Source organism: Crotalus tigris, unplaced genomic scaffold (genome assembly GCF_016545835.1).
Source record: "Crotalus tigris isolate CLP2741 ecotype Arizona unplaced genomic scaffold, ASM1654583v1 scf7180000024437.13266115, whole genome shotgun sequence".
NCBI lineage: Eukaryota > Metazoa > Chordata > Lepidosauria > Squamata > Viperidae > Crotalus > Crotalus tigris.
The window spans coordinates 11,851,717-11,871,342 of NW_024100606.1; the positions used below are offsets into that span (position 1 = coordinate 11,851,717).

At 38.1% G+C, this 19,626-nt stretch overlaps 1 protein-coding gene across 2 annotated transcripts in view; it reads left to right on the top strand.

The window, feature by feature from the left end:
• Positions 1-2,175: 2,175 nt before the first annotated feature.
• The window catches only part of FAM171A1 (family with sequence similarity 171 member A1), a 118,673-nt gene continuing 101,222 nt past the window's right edge, over positions 2,176-19,626 (top strand). For both annotated transcript variants that reach the window (XM_039331534.1, XM_039331535.1), the window contains exon 1: positions 2,176-2,643. In XM_039331534.1, the coding sequence (XP_039187468.1) occupies positions 2,541-2,643 (103 nt within the window). In that variant the 5' untranslated portion in view covers positions 2,176-2,540. The remainder of the gene's footprint in view (positions 2,644-19,626) is intronic.

Here is a 19,626-nt window from a genome sequence, read left to right on the forward strand (position 1 = left end):
TAGAATGTTTACATTCAAATGTGAATTTGCATATTATTGTTGTCAAGCATTTTACACTCATCCAATAGACATCCTTATCCATCCTCATCCTTGTTTTTATTTAGGAAACTGTATCACAAAAGTAGAGATTTCCAGAGGTGTATACTGGTGCAGGAAATGTTTGATTTTAATAACTTTGTTAAATAAGAATCAACGCTCTCATTGACAGCTAATACCAGAAATGTCATGAATGATGGCAGCGATTTATATAATATATATTTATTTATTCTGAAAATATTTACACCTTGTTTCTACTAATATTATAAACTGTTGGACGATTGAAACAGATTGGTGATATTAATAATAAGTTTAGAAAATAGATACATATAACATAAAAACAATGATTATATAACATCTTCAGAATATAAATGCTGACAACTGTCTGAAAAAAGTTGGCATTTTACATGATAAAAACACAAATGAAGACAAATATACTGTATTTTCCGGCGTATAAGACGACTTTCTAAACCCTGAAAATCTTCTCAAAAGTCGGGGGTCGTCTTATACGCCGGAATATACGGGTAGCTGTTTTCTGAATTTACAACCAATCTGCCCCCTAGTGGCCAGCCCTATTTTTTTTACAGAAATAAGCACTAACAGGACAAAACGTACATTTTTCTACATCGCCCATCACTTTATTTTTTTTCAGGAAAAGCAAATAAATAGTAGAAAACAGTAAGCTATATAAATTAAGGACATTACATCTACAAAAAAAAGAAAGATTTGATTTACTTCTTATACCTATAGCAGCAGTCATGAATATATGGAAAAACTTTTTGATTCAGCAAATCACATTGATTAAGAAAGATACTGGTCAAAGGAAAAAGATCAAAGTGAAAATTAAGAAAATAGATGATGGGATCTACCAGAGAGAATATTTAAAAAAGAAACATTTGTTTGAATATGGTTAAAGAAACAGATGATATTCTGAATACATATGTCATTCTAAGAGAGATGAATTCCTTAAATAATACTGTATGTTTCCCCCCCCCTTTTGTTTTATTTCTTGATATAAGTAATATAATATTGCTGAAATGGCCTAGATGAAGGAAATGTTTTAGATAATTAAATGTGTCTGAATTTAGGGAAATTATAATGTATAAAAAAGAAAAAAATGTTTTGAGTAAGACCTAAAGGATTAGATGACTAGGCACATTAAATGGAATATTTAAAGATTAAATATATTTTATCAAAATAATAAGAACTATATTATTTCAAGGTTTGCAAAGAAGACATTTTGGGGAAAAGAGGAAATCAACTAAATGTACTATGTGGATTATAGATTATAGAAACCAATTGTTAATGATTTTTCTTTACAAATGTAAACTCAGCAAACACACTGTTTACCAACTATTAAGTGATTTATATTTTAAAAAATCAATAAAATATATGAGGAAAAAAATACCAGCTGAGTTCAGGAACCATTAGGAAAGCAGTGGTGGGCAACACTCACTTTCTAGCAGCAAAGGAATGGAGCTCCTATTGTGCTCATCTATGAACAGAAATTCAACATTGTACTGTATTTTCTGGCATATAAGACGACTTTCTAAACCTTGAAAATCTTCTCAAAAGTTGGGGGTCATCTTGTACGCCCAGTCGCCTTATACGTCGGAATATACTGTACCTGTTCCAGGATCATATTGCTATTAATTGCTAATAAAGATACAGCTGTCCAATGAAACTTCCCCAGAAATTTGTTTTTGTTAATCTAGGTGCCTGACAGTCCTCGAACAGGCAATTTGTTTTTATTGTAAGCAGTAAAAGCACCGGGGTGGAAACCAGGAGATCTAGTCCCACTTTCAGCATGGGTTGACCTTGGGTTCGGGCCAATTGCTCTCTCAGCTCTAGGAAGCAAGAAATGATCAACAGTTTCTGAAACTTTCCTCCCAAATTGCAGGGACTTGTCCAGGCAGTTGCCAGGACTAAGACTAACTCTAAGACACACCAAAATAAAATATTTCTTTTTGCATGGGTAAATGATATGTTCTTAAATAGACCAGCATCTTAATTCCTGCAGTACTAAGCCCTCCACTTCTGGGGCGCGATGGTGGAAACAACCCTCGAGCTAGTCAGCAGGGGGAGCTCCGAAGTTCTAGCTGGCGTCTTCTCTGAGTTGAGGAGCGAGCTAGGGAAGGGAAAGAGGAAGGAAAGGGTTAAGCAAACTGAGGATGGTGGAGGAGCCTCGCTGCCTCTTTAGGGAGAGCCACCCGCTGTTCGTTTCCCCTCGCAGCCCCCTCAGCCATCGCGCTGCAACCGAGGCCCGCGCAGCGGTGCCGGCGCTCAGCGCGAAGGTGACAATGCGGCCTCTCCTGCGGAAGCGGCAACCTTCGGCGTGGGCAAGGGGCATCACGGTGGGCCACGCGGAGGAAGCCAGCTTCTGATGCGTTCTATTCACACCTCCTCCTACCTCCTCTTGGGCAGCGGCTCCGACGGTCCCCTCCCTCTCCACCTCCTCCTCCTTTCCCGGCGGCAGCGGCCGCGGTTGCCACGGCAGGGGAAAAATGAGTAGGGCGGCGGCGGCGGCGGCACTTCTCCTCTGCCTACTCGGCTGCAATGTGTGGAAGGCGGTGACCAAAACCTTGGCGGCGCCCGATGCGGCTCAAGGTCGGTGAGGACGGGAGGCAAGTGGGCAGGGGCCGCAGACACGCTTTTGTGTGGGGCGGCGGCGAAGCGCAGCCGCCCCCTTCGGGCAGGGTGTCAGAGTGCGGAGAGTATTGTGCGGGGATCCGGGAGGGGCTGCAGCGGGCTGCAAGGAACAAAACCGACCCGAGCCACCCTTAGTTCTTGCCCGGAAAGGGGGCGGTGCCCGTTGTTGCCACCGGCCCCGCCGAGAGAAGCTGCCGGAGCGGCGCCGGCGGAGTGCCTGGCTAAGGAGCAGCCTGGGGGCTTTTGTTACCGAAGTTGGGCTTTGTGCTTGCTAAACCTTTTTCCGCTTTCTTGCTCTGGGGCTTGCTCCCCGCCCCCTGCCCACACAGGGGCTTCATTTTCACCCTTGGCTGGCTTTCTGTGCCAAAGTGCTGGATTCCCTCCCTGTAGCAGCAGAGCCGCGATGCTACGGCGATCGGCGCTGCCTTCCTCCTACCTCCTCAATTGTTTCCTCTAGAAAAGATTCACCTTTCCCCAATGTGTGCAGTGCGGGAGGGCCCTCTTGATCTCAGTACGCTGGTGCATTAAAATTAAGAAAAAGGCAGGCACATTATGTGTTGTGTTCTGGATAAGAAAATAAGCTAAGTATCTATCTGTTAGGTTTTGTGTTCAGTAGTATATTTGGAGTAAGAAGCCATTTCCTAATCTGGTTGTATCCCGATGTGTTGAATTTAAAATCCCATGACTGGGTATTGTAGTGTAATACATCATGAGGGTACAGATTTGGACAAGGTTGTTCTGTCAGATGCTGTTGTATATTTGCTCTTTAAAAGCCCCTTTTCTTGGTGTCAGCACTGTGGCTCATTCTTAATGGACATGAGTTGGCAGTGGGATGTGCTAAAATAGCCCCTGGAAAGTTTCTTTGCTTTCTCTGAAATTTATTGGGAAACAGGGTTTGGAACTCCTCAACCTGTAATCTTCGGTGATGCTTTTTTGTAGGTATAAAAAGAAAAATACGAAATCAGTGTGTGACATGCTAGAAATGCTTGCTAAAACTGCTTATTTTTGCAATTGGCAAAGATTACTGTGAGGATTCCCATGCCTTTATGTGTTAATATAAAACAAAAATCGAATGCTTGTATAATCCTATGTAACAAACTTGATGCACCAAAAGCCACAGAGGATGTGGATTTTGCTAAAATGAAATAGGAAATTAACATTTGGGTTCACTAATTTGATAAAAGCCATTTTTTGTTCTAAATAAAACTGCTTCAATATTTACAGTAAAATGCTCCTATCTTAATTGTTCCATGACAATGTTGGAAATGTCCAAGATATTTAAATCACCTGATGCAATTCAGTCCTTGCATCCAAATCTGGAATGAAGGCCCTGCCGGTGGTTCCACTTTTGATCTGTGACATTGTGGTGGCTCTGCCAGAGCTCAGTGGCTGATCCCATCGCTACTTTTCTTTAGAAGAGGTGTCTTCATCACTTAGTTGTCTATAGCATAATAATTACCAGTTGTTTTTTAGATTACCTTTCAGTTTGATTTTTTTTTCAGGTTAACTTTTTAAAAAATATGTATGATCTGTAAAGATAGTTGGTTTTGTTGGTGGTTCTTTATTACTCTACTGAATACTACACTAGATATAATAGGAATAAGATAAGTGTAAATTAAATAATGTTTCTCAATTGCGCTTATCTTATTTTTTGCGGTAAAGTTACTGTTCTCTTTGAGCCTCTCTGTATATTTTAGAAAGAAACCTTTTCCAAACTATTTGATCTATTGCGGGCTATATTATTAAAACAAATTTTTATTTCTCAGTGATAACTAATTATCTCTTAGATGATAAAATAACAAATTAATTGAAATCAATTTTTGGGTTTTATTTTTTTAGAAAAATGCTTTTTACTTTCATGTCCATATCTATAGTCTATATATGATTATGGGCACCACATTTTCAGAAGATACAGCAACTGGAGAAGCTATTTTGTCAGAATAAAGTGAAGGAGCTTGAATTTTCAGTCTGAAGAAAAGAAAACTAAGGGGAGATACAGTATCAGTGTTCAGGTACATAAAAAGGTGCTATAGGGAATGCATTATGGAACTAGTTTTCATTGCCATGGAAACTAGGACCAGAAATAATGGGTATATATTGCAACTACCAGGATAAATAAAACTACAAATTTCTTGATGGTAGAAACGTCTACCCCTACAGGTTGTGATATGTCAGTCTCTTAAGGTTTTTTTAGGAAGAGACTTGGGAAGCAGCTTAACTCATTTTTCTTCACATTGCAGAGGTTGGAATAGATGCCCTTTAAACTTCCCTTCTGTGATTCCACCAGTGCAAAATTATAAAGTTCTTCAAATAATATGAATTGACAAGGACTCACAGCAGAGTAAAGTCCTGCCCTCTCTAGAGGGAAAATATGCAAGCAAAGATCATTAACCTTTAACTGACCTCATTGTGCCTTCAATAAAAGAGGAATGACAATAGTTGCCATTACCATTTCTAAATCATTGTTCTAAATCTCTTTGGTTATATAATTAATTTGAATATCTAAAGGATTATGCTTTGGGGATAGCACTAGATGTTGGGGGATGTGAGCTGGAAGATGTTCTTAGCATAACCCTCCTCTATGATTTGTAAGTTTCCTGAAGTATTGGATTAGCCACTGTGGAAAGAGAATGCTAGATGAGACCTAACATACTGACCTAGTAACACAATTCTTACTGTTTATAACAAACCACTTTTTTCTTTTGTTATACCTTAAACAATTTACACTCTCTTAATCTGAACTTTTCAGTTTTCAGTTCTTCAATAGTTGTCTTTAATGAAACAGCAATATATCTGAAGAGTAAAGTGGAGAGATTATTGTAATTTTTTTTCATTATGATCATCACAATCAGTGCTTTTTTTGTTAAAAAAAAAAAAGGTGCCGGAACTTTCACATGTCATACAACCTGCCTTGCCTACCCTACAAGGTTCCATCCAAAAAAGGTGCCGGAACTCCGTTCTGTGCGTTCTATGACAAAAAAAGCCCTGATCACAATTATTGTAAATTATTATAAATAGGTAATCTGACATTTTTTTAAAAAAATCTGACTCCTGTGCTTAGGGCATTAATCCTGATATTTATCTTTTTCTTTAAAGGTCAGCATTTATGGTAAAACACATAAATACTATTGATGTCATTGAAACAGATGAATATAATTGTTCTGAACTTAAACTCAGATATTTAAATAGCTTTCCAAATAGTAAATATTCAATTCATATCATTGGTGCTCAGTGATTGTGATATCAAGATACTAATACTTGCATAGTTGAAATAGAGTTCTTCAACTAATTGGGTAGCAAATTATTTTACACTCATAACTTTTTGCAATTCCATAACCTGTTCCATACAACAATATGATAAAAATGTAGAGCAGTGTTTCTTATTTGAAAGGTTTGTGAATACATTTGTTTACACTCAGGTTGGTGATATTCAACCTAACATGGAAAATACATACCTCATAGAAAATATATGCTTCATAGAATTCTTTCTCTATTAGATAAACTCTTATAAATAAATTCCTAACATGTTAGCTAAATACTTTTTAATCCATTTTTCATTGCCTTTTATTCTCAAGGAAAGATTGTTTAACTATGTTTTAACTCAGTTTCTAGGAAAAGGGAACAGATTGCAGCTACTATAAAATAGTTTGATTTATAAATCAAGGAAAGCTTTAAAAAAGGATAGAGCTTTGTCCATATACCTGCATTATACAGCTATTATATTGAGGTCTCTCTCTTTGAAAAGTTGACCTCTTTTCTGCTTTCAGCTATGTCACTCTTGAATGAGCAGCAGACATTGATTTATGCTAACTAAAGCAGTCAAATTTGTCTCAGTGGTTGAAAATACAGACATACTCCATAAATATCCCATCTAATGGATTATTTTCTGTTTATTTTCCTCCACATAAGTGAATGCAAACATCAAAATAATTTAGTAGCCTTGTTGGGTGGTTGGGGATGATGGAAACATTGAGGACACTATATTTTAGATGGTTTTATAGGAAAAATTATTTAAGATGGGAGGGTGAATATTGATCAAAGTCAAGCTTCTATTAGTTGTTAAAATCCATTCCTTAACAAAAAGCAAAAAAGATTCATTTCTTACATTAATATAGCTTATTTAACTAAATTTCAGGAGGAGAGACAGCAAACATTGAAATACTGGGAAGATTAGAACTTCTGTCCCAAAAATGCTTTAAGCTCCACTGATATGCAGAAGTTCCTGCCATCTTCTGTTTGCATTAGGGTTGGGATTCCTGGATTTCTCACTGTGTTGAGGCTGTTTGATTAATTATGTGCCATCGTTTTCAACTCCTAGCAATCACATAATGTTGGGGCTAAAACTCCCACAATTCTCAGACTTGTGTATGCCTTTAATGTAGCTGTGTCCATTTTTCATACTTCCTATGTCCTTCTAAAACTATTAAGCATGACCTCCAGCTACCATACCTAATTCCAAAATAGACCAATGGCTTGACACTGAGGAGCTTTAATACTTAAATTATGTAAAAGATGCAGTAAGGACATTTGTAGAGGAAGTAAAAAATAACCCAATATCGAGCTTTCAGTTGTGTGATTGAATGTAAAGATCTACCTTAAAAAAAAAAAAAAAAGGATGCCATGCCAGTAAAAGCAGGGAAGGGGTTTTGATTGTGTGGTCTTGAGCAACATCTTAACTTTTTAAACTTCTCCATTGTGGTCACTTCTGGAAAATATATTTTTATTTTATTTGATTGATACCTGATTGGTCCATAATGCATTTTACCAAGAAAATAAAGCAAAATGCAGAAAGGCTACTTCTTCTGTAAGGCAGAGAGAGGTAGCTATTTCAGGGTTCAGATATTGTGGGATGAAGAGTGATGGGAACTATTGAAGGGTTATGTGCCATTTAACTTCCCCTGCTCTAATTCCTGCTCTTTCAAGTATAATGGAGGATGTTTCCTATTATCGGCATGGAAATATAATTCAACTGCCAATTTCTGTCCATCATCTCAGCCAGAAAAATATTCTAGGCTAATGCTGCAAGGAAATAGTACATGCTTTTAAATAAAAAGTGAAGTGGACTTAATATATATAAAATGGCAAGAAATAGCAACCTTTAACAGGCTGAAGTACAATAATGCACTTTTTTTGCCTGTGCCTTTGCTACACTAATTTAAACTAAATGGCAAATTATTCCCCATACAAGAGCAGATTTCAAATTACTAGATAAGTAGTCCAACTGAATAGCACTCTCTAGGAGTTACTTCAATTTCCAGAATTCTCACCAATGACTAGGTGGTGGAGAACCCTGGAAATTCATTCTTACATTGGGAGGACACACAGATTGGATGAAGCTATGTGATTTTTTTTTCTGTTAAAGAGAACAATCATGAGTTTTCAACTGCCATCTAAGATTCCTTTTCAGACATAAGCTTACTATTTTTATGAGAATGACTCCTCATTTCATAATGGTGTCAAGAGTTTTTCTCAAAACAGGAATCTTGTCAATAGCTCATGCTGAACAGATCTTGAAATAAAGAATATTTTTCAGATGTTTAAATGATATGGCAGGGTAGTATCATCTGTTAAACAGGAGAAAAGTAATTGGGCTTTTGTAAGCCCCAGATGTAAACCTAAGCAGTTTTGGCTTTGTAAGTAAAAAAATACAATATTTATATATTTATATGAAAGAATGTGTCTTTTGGAAAATGCCATTTATTACACATTATTTTACATTTTTTAAAGAAAATTATTAAGATGTGTGCTTAGTAATAAAAGATCATAAATTAAAAGCAAGCACATTATTTAAGGTTATTATTAAGCTAAAAATAATTAAATGTATATATGAACAATATTTTAAGGCAAGTCATTGGCTGGGGCAAATATATAATAGCTGCAAACCAAAATCATGCATAATTTAGAAAACCAGTTTACATTTATCCAGTTTTGCTTTTTTTTTTTTTTAAACCCTTAAACTTCCAGAACTTTTTTGGAGAAATGTTAATTGTTCGTTGGGAAGGGGAAAACATACATGCTACATATCAAATGCAGATAAACTGTTTTTAAACAGCTCTCTGGTGGCAACTGGGGACATGCTCTTATGTTACTAGAAGAAAATAGAATATTCAACCATTTTTTATTAGGCAGTTTAAGCTTCTTTTCTTTAAAGTAATTTAAGTAGGCTAAGCCTATCAAAAGCTAAAGACATATCTATTATTGTTTGTCAATGAAAATCCAGGAAAAATCGTTGCCTTTTATTGTTGCATCCTATAATATAATATAATAATAGTGACTAAATGGAAGTTTCAACTCTGTAATATGGCATGTAGTCTAAAGCTTTCCCATTTGAAATCTTACATACCAAATTAACTAGCCCAAATATTATATTTATGAACAGATCTCAAAATATAATTATTGATTTAGATTATTTCTTTAGATTATAAATGGGAAATTTATACCTGTCTTAAATATTGATTCCTAACAGCCCAATCTAACATGGACCATAGGTAGAAATGATGTGAAATATAGTCAGAATCGGAATCAGAATAGAGCTGGAAGGGACCTTGGAGGTCTTCTAGTCCAGCCTCCTGCTCAAGCAGGAGACCCTATACCATTTCAGACAAGTGGCTGTCCAGTCTCTTCTTAAAAACTTCTAGTGATGAAGCAGCCACAATGTCTGAAGTTCCATTGATTAATTGTTCTCACTGTTAGGGAATTTCTCCTTAATTCCAGATTGCTTCTCTCCTTGATTAGTTTCTGTCCATTGTTTCTTGTCTTGCCTTCTGGTGCTTTGGAAAATAAATTGACCTCCTCCTTGTGGCAGCCTCTCAAATACTAGAATACTGCTATCATGTCCCCCTAGTCCTTCTTTTCTCTAGACTAGCCATACCCAAATCCTGCAACCGTTCTTCATATGTTTTAGTCTCCAGTCAAATGACATATAGGACATACTTGGGTTTTATATCTACAGTGACATTCTGGAACTACAAAATACTATTGACAGACAAAGTTAAAATTAATAGTGTTGAAATAGTCTTTTTTTCTCTTGCTGTTTTGCTATTTTTCCCATGTTTTCCAACTCATTAGATAGCTAGAACAGAGGTACCCAATCTCTTGGCTGCCAGGCCACATGGGTAGGGTGCTCACCCCCTCCTTGTTCATCCGTTGATGTGAGTATTGTGCAGGCGGCGGCAGTACCACTGGTGTCGCATGGATGGCAGCGTTGCCACGACCCTTGTGTGGATGGGGTGGCAGCACTGCGAATGGCAGGTGGGCAGTGCCATGCCACACGCAGGTGGTGGCATTGCCACGAACCATGCATAGGCGGCAGCAGGTGGGTTGAGGCATGAGCCTCAATGCAGGGCAGTGGCACAAGCCTTGCACTGGGGTGGCATCGCTGTAGGCCAAGCCGCAATCCTTGCATGGGGGTGGTGGCGCGTTCCTTGTGTCGGGGTGGTATCACTTCAGGCCGCAGCATGATCCTCGCATGGAGACGGCGGCATGATCCTTGTGCCAGGCCGGCATCGCTGCAAGTTGCATTGTGATCCTCGTGCTGGTGGTAGCATCGCCGCGAGCCTGGCAGTGCTGGTGCTCCAAGCCTCACACAGGCACCGCTGTCACTGAGAACCTCATGTGCGTGCTTGCAGCCCTGTTTGTGTGGTGTGCATGCTTGTAGCCTGTTTGTACGTGTGCACGCACGTGGCCACATTCACATTTGCACCTGCTTCCGTAAGGCGTCTTGCCCCTTCCTCTCCCACCGGTCCGCCAACCCAAAAAGGTTGGAGACCCCTGAGCTAGAAGACTCACTCATCAGACTTGTTAGAATCCCAAACTTGCAATCTATGTGGCCTTGGATTTATCCTGAGGCTGTTTTTTAGCAGAATTCTACATCATTTATCTTTGTTCTATTGCCAGTATCAGCAATAGTGATGGGGTACTGTGAAAAGTAAAGGCAAAGCTCTGACTAGCACTAGTCTCATGGTGCCATCTATGTGCATTGGACTAAAATTCATAACATCCCCCATCAGTATGATCATAAGGATGGGATTTGTAATAGTCAAATAAATCTAAATGATATTATAGTTGGCAAAATTATGAAACTTCTTCACCTAAAAACTTTATTTTACCAATGTTGAATTATGAATCACTGATCTGTTGAATTGTAAAGAAGTGGTGTATCAGTTTATGTGTGTGCATGGAGAGATTTCTTTGTGAGGTTATAGTAGATAGCTTCCAGAAAACTTCAGAGAAGAATTCCAGCATGATCTATATCTGTAGACTTGTTCTTTTAGGATTTTATTTAGGTTGAGGTTACTTTTCCCCACCCACCCCTGGGTGTTAGATTTACATGGGCAAGTTACATAACTTACATTGCTGAGAAAAGTTGCTGTGGTTACCTCCTAATCATTTCAGCTTAGGCTAGAATGAGACAAGCTAAAATACTAGCTTTTCTTAAACATCTGACTCTGCTACTTAAAACAAGTGCGAGTCCCTGTTATATAGCATTTCCCAATATTTAATACATCTAAAGAAATTATTCCCCAATTCAAACATTTCTTAATCCCAACAACTTTAAGATATGTGGGCTTTAGCTCCAAGAATACCCCAGCTAGTATGCTGACAGGAGAATTCTGGGCATTGAAGCCGTACATTTTAAATTTGCTGTGGTTAGGATACATTGCTGTAACTCACGAAATTACTGCAAATCTTTAAAATGCCAGTGGTTCTTTATATGCAGGCTTCTTTTACTACAGTCAGGATGAGCAAAATGCAGCCCATATCATAGGTGTTAATGTTATGTTTGTCCTTTTTCATGCATAGAACTCTGCATTTGTTTCAGTATTAATACTTTGTGGACTTTGTGTCTCTTTTTCCTGTATCTGTACTTACATCCTATATTTACTTCTCTTGCAAATGGAATGTTTCATTGCCAAATTGCTCTTTTTTTCTCTACCCTAGCTCTATTTCTTTGAAAACAGGCAGAAATTGAAAATTCAGCAAAAAATGATGAGAAAAATGTCTTTGCAACTAAAATATGCCATAGTACTATTAAAATCACAAAAGGTGGTGGAAAGAGGGAGTGAAAGCTATAGGTAGACCTTTTACCAACTATCATTAGGACTGGTAACTGTCGCTATGTACCATAGTTGCGAAGCAAAAATCATGTTGGCCAAACAGACCAAACAAAAGAGGTGGAGTTGCATTATCTATAAGAAATAACTATATTTCTACAGAAATAAAGCACAACAATGTTGAAAGCTGTCTTGAATGCACTTGGTTCAATATAAAAGGGGGGCAAATGACATTGCCAAAGGTGTATACTATAGGCCATCCAACCAAACAGAGGAAATAGATGAACTAGTCAGTTAATTAAGGTATATAGGAAGCACATCACAATAGTAATGGGCAACTGGGAGACAAACTCTGCAGAAGATCAAACAGGTTCCTGACAATCTAGCAGACAATTTTGTCTCCCAAAAAGTAGAGAAGGGAACTAGGGGATCAGCCATATTGGACCTAATTCTCACTGGCAGAGATAAAATGATAGAAGGTACTGAAGCCACAGGAACCTTGGGGCAAGGAATGATCATGCAATATTGGAATTCAACATTATGCAAGCACAAGCAATAGAACACTATCAAACTAGAGTCTTGGACTTTTAAGAGAGCCAATTTCAATAAACTTAGAGAAACCTTGGGAAGAGTTCCATGGATGAGAATCCTGAAGGAGAAAACAACTCAAGAAGCTTGGGAAATTTGGAAAAGTGAGATTATAAAAGCCCAGCCTATACAATACCAATGAAGAAGAAAAATAACAGCACTCAAAAGGAACCAGCATGGCTGCATAAATAACTCTTTGATAAAATGAAAGACAAAAAGGACAAGTATAAAAAGTGGAAAGAAGGACACAAAACTAAAGCAAAATACCAACAGATAGCCTGAACCTACAAAGATGAAGTGAGGAAAGCTAAGGCACAAAATGAACTAAGAGTTGAGACAAAAGGTCAAAAATGACAAAAAAAGCTTCTTTCAACATATAAAAATCAAGAAAAAGTCAAGGAAACAATTGGTCCATTAGTGGGAGAACACAGCAAGAAGGTGACAAGTAATAGGGAGAAAGCAGAACTATTTAACTTTTGGCATCCATCTTTACACAAAGGGAAAAAAAACCCAGTCCAATCTATGGTAAAAAACATATTAGAAACACAAGTTAAAATAAGCAAGAAAATGGTAAGTAGGCACCTGTCCACCCTAGATGAGTTCAAATCACCAGGACCAGATAGCTTATACCCCAAGGTTCTGAAGGAACTGGCAGACATGATCTCAGAAACACTGAACTATATCTTTCAAAGATCCTGGAACACTGGGGAACAACAAGAGGACTATAAAAAAGCTGATGTAGTTCCCATCTTCAAAAAAGAAAAAAAGAATGGATCCAGGAAACTGCAGACCTATCATCCTGACCTCAATACCTGGGAAGATTCTGGAAAAGATAATTAAGCAACGAACAGATCATACCAAACAAATCTTACTGCATTCTTTGACAAGGTGACAAACTTAGTGGACCAGAGGAATGCTATGGATATAATTTACCTGGATTTCAGTAAAGCATTTGATAAAGTAGACCACAATCTACTACTTGTTAAGATAGAAAAATGTGGATTAAACAGCATCACCATCAGATGGATTTGTAACTGGCTGACCAACTGCACTCGACATGTAAGTCCTCAATGGAGCTGCATCTACATGGAGGGAAGTAGGTTCTGTTTTAGGCCCTGTGCTCTTCATCGTGATTTGAATAAGGGGATAGATGGGGAACTCATCAAATTTGTAGATAACACCAAGCTGGCAGGAATAGCCAACACTCCAGAAAATAGACATAAGATACAGAAGGATCTTGACAGACTTGAACATTGGGCACTATTTCACAAAATGAAATTTAATGGTAAAAAAATAAGGTTCTATATTTAGGCAAGAAAAACCAAATGCACAGGTAGTACCTCATTCAATACTAGTAACTCTGAGAGAGATCTTTGGGATCCTAGTGGACAATCACTTAAAATGAATCCAACAGTGTGCTGCAGCTGCCAAAAAAGAGGGATAGAATCAAGATCATGTGAAGTGTTAAATATCACCACGATGTAAAAAAGATATTGAGACTCTAGAAAAAGTGCAAAGAAGAGCAACAAAGATGATTAGGGGACTGGAGGCTAAACATAAAGAACAGTTGCTGGAATTGGGTACGTCTAGTTTAATGAAAGGAAGGACTAGGTGTGACATAATAGCAGTGTTCCAATATCTCGGGTTGCCACAGGGAAGAGGGAGTCAAGCAATTCTCCAAAGCACCTGAGGGCAGAAAAAGAAGCAACGGATGGAATCTAACCAAAGAGAGAAGCAACCTAAAAATAAGGAGAAACTTCCTGACAGTTAGAATAATTAATCAGTGGAACAACCTGCCTCCAGAAGTTTGAATGCTCCAACACTGGAAGTTTTAAAAAATAGATTGGACAACCATTTGGGTTTCCTGCCTGAGCAGGACTAGAAAACCGCCAAGGTCTCTTCCAGCTCTGTTATTGTATGTGACCATGCTAACCTTACAACATCACTTCCACTTCCATTGTTAAGTGAATCACTTGTCGTTAAATAGGATATCATGTGACTGTGACTTGTGATTTCACTTCTATATTCTCTATTTATTTTGTGAACAAATTACCTGACTGCAGAACACTGCAATGGCTATAAATGTGAGGATTATCACAAAACTAGTTTTTTGGTTTTTTTTTTACAAAAATTGGTTGCTAAATAAGGCAATCAATAAATGAGGACTATCTCTATGTTCTAGATCAATGGTCCCCAACCTTTCTGGCTTGGCGGTCCGATGGGAGAGGGGATGGTTCCCTGTAGTAGCAGGTTGGCACGCACAAGGGTGCATAGTTCCATTTGTGTGAGTGGCAAGCAAATGCAAGCAGCCGCTGCTTATGCGAGGAGAGTTTAGCATGCGACTGCAAGCAGATGCCACTCATACAAGGAGAGCTTCACGCATGTGCAAGCATCCACCAGCCCCACATGCAGCCTGGTTCCAAACAGGCTGCAGCCCGGTAGTTGGGCACTGCCTGGGGGTTGGGGAGCCCTGTTCTAGATATTATTATGGAAGGGACCTTGGAGGTCATCGAGTCCAACCCCCTGCTCAGGCAGGAAACCCTACACCATTTTAGACAAATGGCTGTCCAGTCTCTTCTTAAAAACTTCCAGTGTTGGAGCATTCACCGCTTCTGGAGGCGGGTTGTTCCACTGGTTAATTGTTCTAACTGTCAGGAAGTTTCTCCTTCTTTCTAGGTTGCTTCTCTCCTTGATTAGTTTCCATCCGTTGCTTCTTGTCCTGCCTTCATGTGCTTTGGAGAATAGCTTGACTCCTCTTCTTTGTGGCAGCCCGAGATATCGGAACACTGCTATCGTGTCCCCTCTCGTCTTTCTCTTCATTAAACTAGACATACCCAATTCCAGCAGCCTTTCCTTATATGCTTTAGCCTCCAAGCCCCTAATCATCTTTGTTGCTGTACTCTGTACTCTTTCTAGAGTCTCAACATCTTTTTTACATCGTGGTGACCAAAACTGAATGCAGTATTCCAAGTGTGGCCTTACCAAGGCATTGTAAAGTGGTATTAATACTTCACATGATCTTGATTCTATCCCTCTGTTAATGCAGCCCAGCACTGTTTTGGCCTTTTTGGCAGCTGCAGCACACTGCTGGCTCATATTTAAGTGATTGTCCACTAGGACTCCGAGGTCCCTCTCACAGTTACTACTATTGAGCAAGGTACTCCCTACACTATTTCTGTACATTTGGTTTTTCTTGCCTAAATGTAGAACCTTACTTTTTTCATCATTGAATTTCATTTTGTTAGATAGCGCCCAGTGTTCAAGTCTGTCCAGATCCTCCTGTATCCTAAGCCTGTCTTCTAGAGTGTTGGCTATTCCTGCCAGCTTGGTGTCATCTTCAAATTTGATGATTTCCCCATCTATCCCCTCGTCTAAATTGTTGATGAAGATGTTGAAGAGCTGGACCTAGAACAGAGTTCGGGGGCACCCCACTACACACTTCTCTCCATGTAGATGCAGTTCCATTGAGGACCACATGCTGAGTATGGCCAGTCAGCTACGAATCCATCTGGTAGTGGTGCTGTCTACCCCACATTTTTCTATCTTATCAAGTAGTAGATTGTGATCTACTTTATCAAATGCCTTACTGAAGTCCAAGTAAATTATATCCACAGCATTCCTCTGATCCACTAATTTTGTCTATCTACATTATCTTCATTGGAGAGTAACGCTGTTATAGGGACATTATTGGGCTGAATAAAAGCTATATTTAATGTAAAGTGCATTGGATAAATAATACAAAAGGTACAGTCTCTAAATAATATTTCTCAGTTTTGTGATATCCAGATGAGGTAACAGAAATTCTTATTGGAAGCTTCTGGCTTCGGTTTATGGAAGTTGTACTCAAGTGCATCTGGAGGACATCAGGTTGAAGACAGCTGTTCTGAAAGGATCATAAAATTGTTTTGATGTTTCTGTTGATCAAATGGTAGATTAAGAATAATGTTTAGATATATGTTACAGTGAACAGTGATGAAACAGGACTTAACCTGTGCATATAAATTGTAGCTATATATACACTTACTATAATCATTTTGAAATAAGCCTCTTTTTTACCATTAGTTCTTAACTAGGTAAAAGAAAATCTTGGAGCATGGAAATTTTGCAAGTGTGTTTTAATACTTCTGCAGATTCTCTTTTGCCCCTTAGCAACTATATTTTAAGGTTTTCTAGCAACATAGTATTCTGAAATCTGTTTCAATTAAGTTTTAACAAATGGTTTGGAATTGCAGGCAAGCTTGGAAATCAGTCACCTACCAGAAATTCCTTTTTAAAGTCACATTCTTCCCAATATAGGCTCCATGTATTTTCAAGTATTCTTTTTATCTTTACCTCTGATAATAGTATTTATATAGTATGTTAAGTCAACAGTATGTTAGCACTGACAAGGAATCAATATGATTTCAGCCTGGAACAATATTTTTTAATCCAGCATCCAAGAGGTACGGTAATATATTATAATTCTCACCAATTTTGGCTAGTGGGGACATTCCTTGCCAGGCCTGTCCAACTCTTGGGTGTTGGTGGTTATCTCTTATTTACAGCTGAAGAGCCAGTGTTGTTTGAAAATGCATCCGTGGTCATGTGGCCAGCATGATTATATCCAAAGGTGCGTGGAATGTTGTTACTTTCCACCAAACTGGCACCTACTGATCTACTTGCATTTACATGCTTTCAAACTGCTAAGTTGGCAGAAGCTGGAACCAGTAACAGAAGCTCATTCCTTCATTCAGTACTTGGTCTCAAATTGCCAACCTTCTGGTTGATAAGCCCAGTGTCTTAACCACTTGGCCACCACGCCCCTAAACACGGGGCATGCCTCAAAAAGTGAGGACATTACCAGACACCAACTGGTAGAAAGTGGTCAGAGTGATAATCCAGATAAGGAAGATACAGGTAGTTCTTTGATGTCTATCATAACCAATGCTATTTTCATCCCATAACTAGATCTGCATTATGCCTTGCAGAAGTCCAGATAATCTGTTTTTTCTAGACTGAGCTGCCACCACCACTTTTTCAACCAAATTGGAAACTACAGGAAAGTTATTAAAAACAGCTAGGTCAAAGCAGAGTGCACAATCCTCTCTTTTGAAATAAATGGCATGAACACCTCAAAGAAGCATTGGCCATTTTTTCTGACCCAGCAATTCCTTTTCTGCTTTTATGTCTCCCAAAATCAGGAAGGACATGGATGAAGCCCAGGTGATAGAACCTATCCCACAAAGGATAAGTATAATAAACTAATTTAATCCCAGGCACAACACAAGTTGCTGCTCAGGTAACTTGTAAAGGTCTTTTGGCTGTCATGAAGGCTATGAATTTATAAACTTCATCAAACACCTCTTGACATGGACATTTAAGTCCCCCAAGATTAGAAGCTCTAATATCAGCCATGAGATGACATCCACTACAGTACTAAGCAATTAGGCTGCCACTTCTTAGTTTACAATATTTGGCAGTTTTATAAAAAGACATTTGGATCCAGTTATCTCCAGAACAGTGTTCCTCACAACTACAAAGTCTCCTGCATTGTCGCAACCTCCACTTACCCCTGATTTTAGGATATGAAAGCTAGTTGGACATCATTAAATACCATTGCATAGTAAATTAAAACTGGAGAACACCAGGCATCACATCAGTGATGAACCTTCCCACTAAAGTAAGGTACAAATAGTTACAGTATTTTTGGCACAGGCAGCATGCCACCTGTTGTAGACCTTTGGCAAAAGTAGGAAACAACAGCTGTTTCTGCCAACCCACTCCTGTACATAAACAATGCAAAAAAATAAAGCTGGCTTTTAAAAAATGTTTGATTTCCTTTGCTTTTGAGTGCTGACTTTAAAATTTGCACTCCTGCTGTTAAATGACAATTTAAATTAGAGCTGTAAGGCACAAGCAAATAACTCTTGAATTGCAATGTTTAAAATGAGAGAATGAGGAGGCTAAATGAGAATAATTTTATGTATAAAATCTATTATTTATTTAATTTTAAATAAAAATTAAATTTATATTTTTCATGAGCATACACATTTTTGAAAAATGGCCCCAGCATGCCACTCAAAAGCCAGATATATGAATTCATCTTAGGGGTAGTTAGCATATATTATATATGTATTTATTGCACTTTGGGGGCAAACCATAAAATAATCCAATTACATCTTCACAAATACTTCATAAAAAATAGCTCTAAAAATGCAGTTCGTTTTGCAATAGTGCTCACTGAGTTCCTCAAATGATAGCTGTAATTGATTTGGCTCCAGTGTGCAGACTTATTATTTGTGCAGCCTTATTATGATATCAGAGAAATAAATAGGATTTAAAGATGGATGCAGAATATTCTTTTTCTGTAGTAAATCTGGAACAATGTAATAGTAAATGGGAGAACTGGCGTTTACTTACTTTCTTGTCAAATACAGTTTCAATCCATACTGCAAGCAGTAGGCAGAAACATTTGCTTCTAGGTACACAAAACATTGTAATTAGCAATGTACAAAATCTGTCATTCCAGGAACACAACATTCTGGGCAATTCCACAAAACATCATTCTTCTTGCAGATCATCTAACTTGGACAGTCTGTGTGTGTGGTGGAGAAGGCGTTCAGCAATTTTCTGAGGTGATGGTTATGCAAAATGGCGCAGAATGTCCCATCTCCAGAAGAGAACATTTTACACAGCTGTAGCTCTAATGTGCATTGCAAATCATTGTAATGGAATTTTCTTCACTATCAATATAATAGTATAATTGTTAGTATATATACTATCATAGTATAAATATGTATATATGTTTGTCGGAGTATGTGCATTTACGTCTAGCTTATGTAAGCATCGAATCAATTCAGTTAGGATGGATTCAAAAAGTTAAAAAAAGTATTCCAAATAAATGATACAAATGACACTTAATAATATCCCAAGTGCAGAAATAAGACCAAAAGTTAAAATACTGTCAGATGCAACTTTGCTTCACTCTCTTCAAGGATGGGTTGCTGTGCCAAAATTAGATTTCAGATTTCATATTCAAGAAGTGCCGAATTTTATCTTATTAGTAGGGAATTGGCAGGAAGTGGACTTTTATAGACTTCGTAAAACTGAATTAGCTACTTTAAGGGGTTTGGGTGTGCCCTTCTATTTGTTTCCATTGACCACTTTTGTCTTGGTTTTCTAAGTTTATTTTGCATTGCATGCAAAACTATCAATCATTTTCCTTCTAGAATTTGGCTCATATCTTTAATATAAAGGTATTTTCAGGTATTCCTCAAATTACAACAGTTCAAACTTAAGACACCGCCCCCCAAAAAAACTA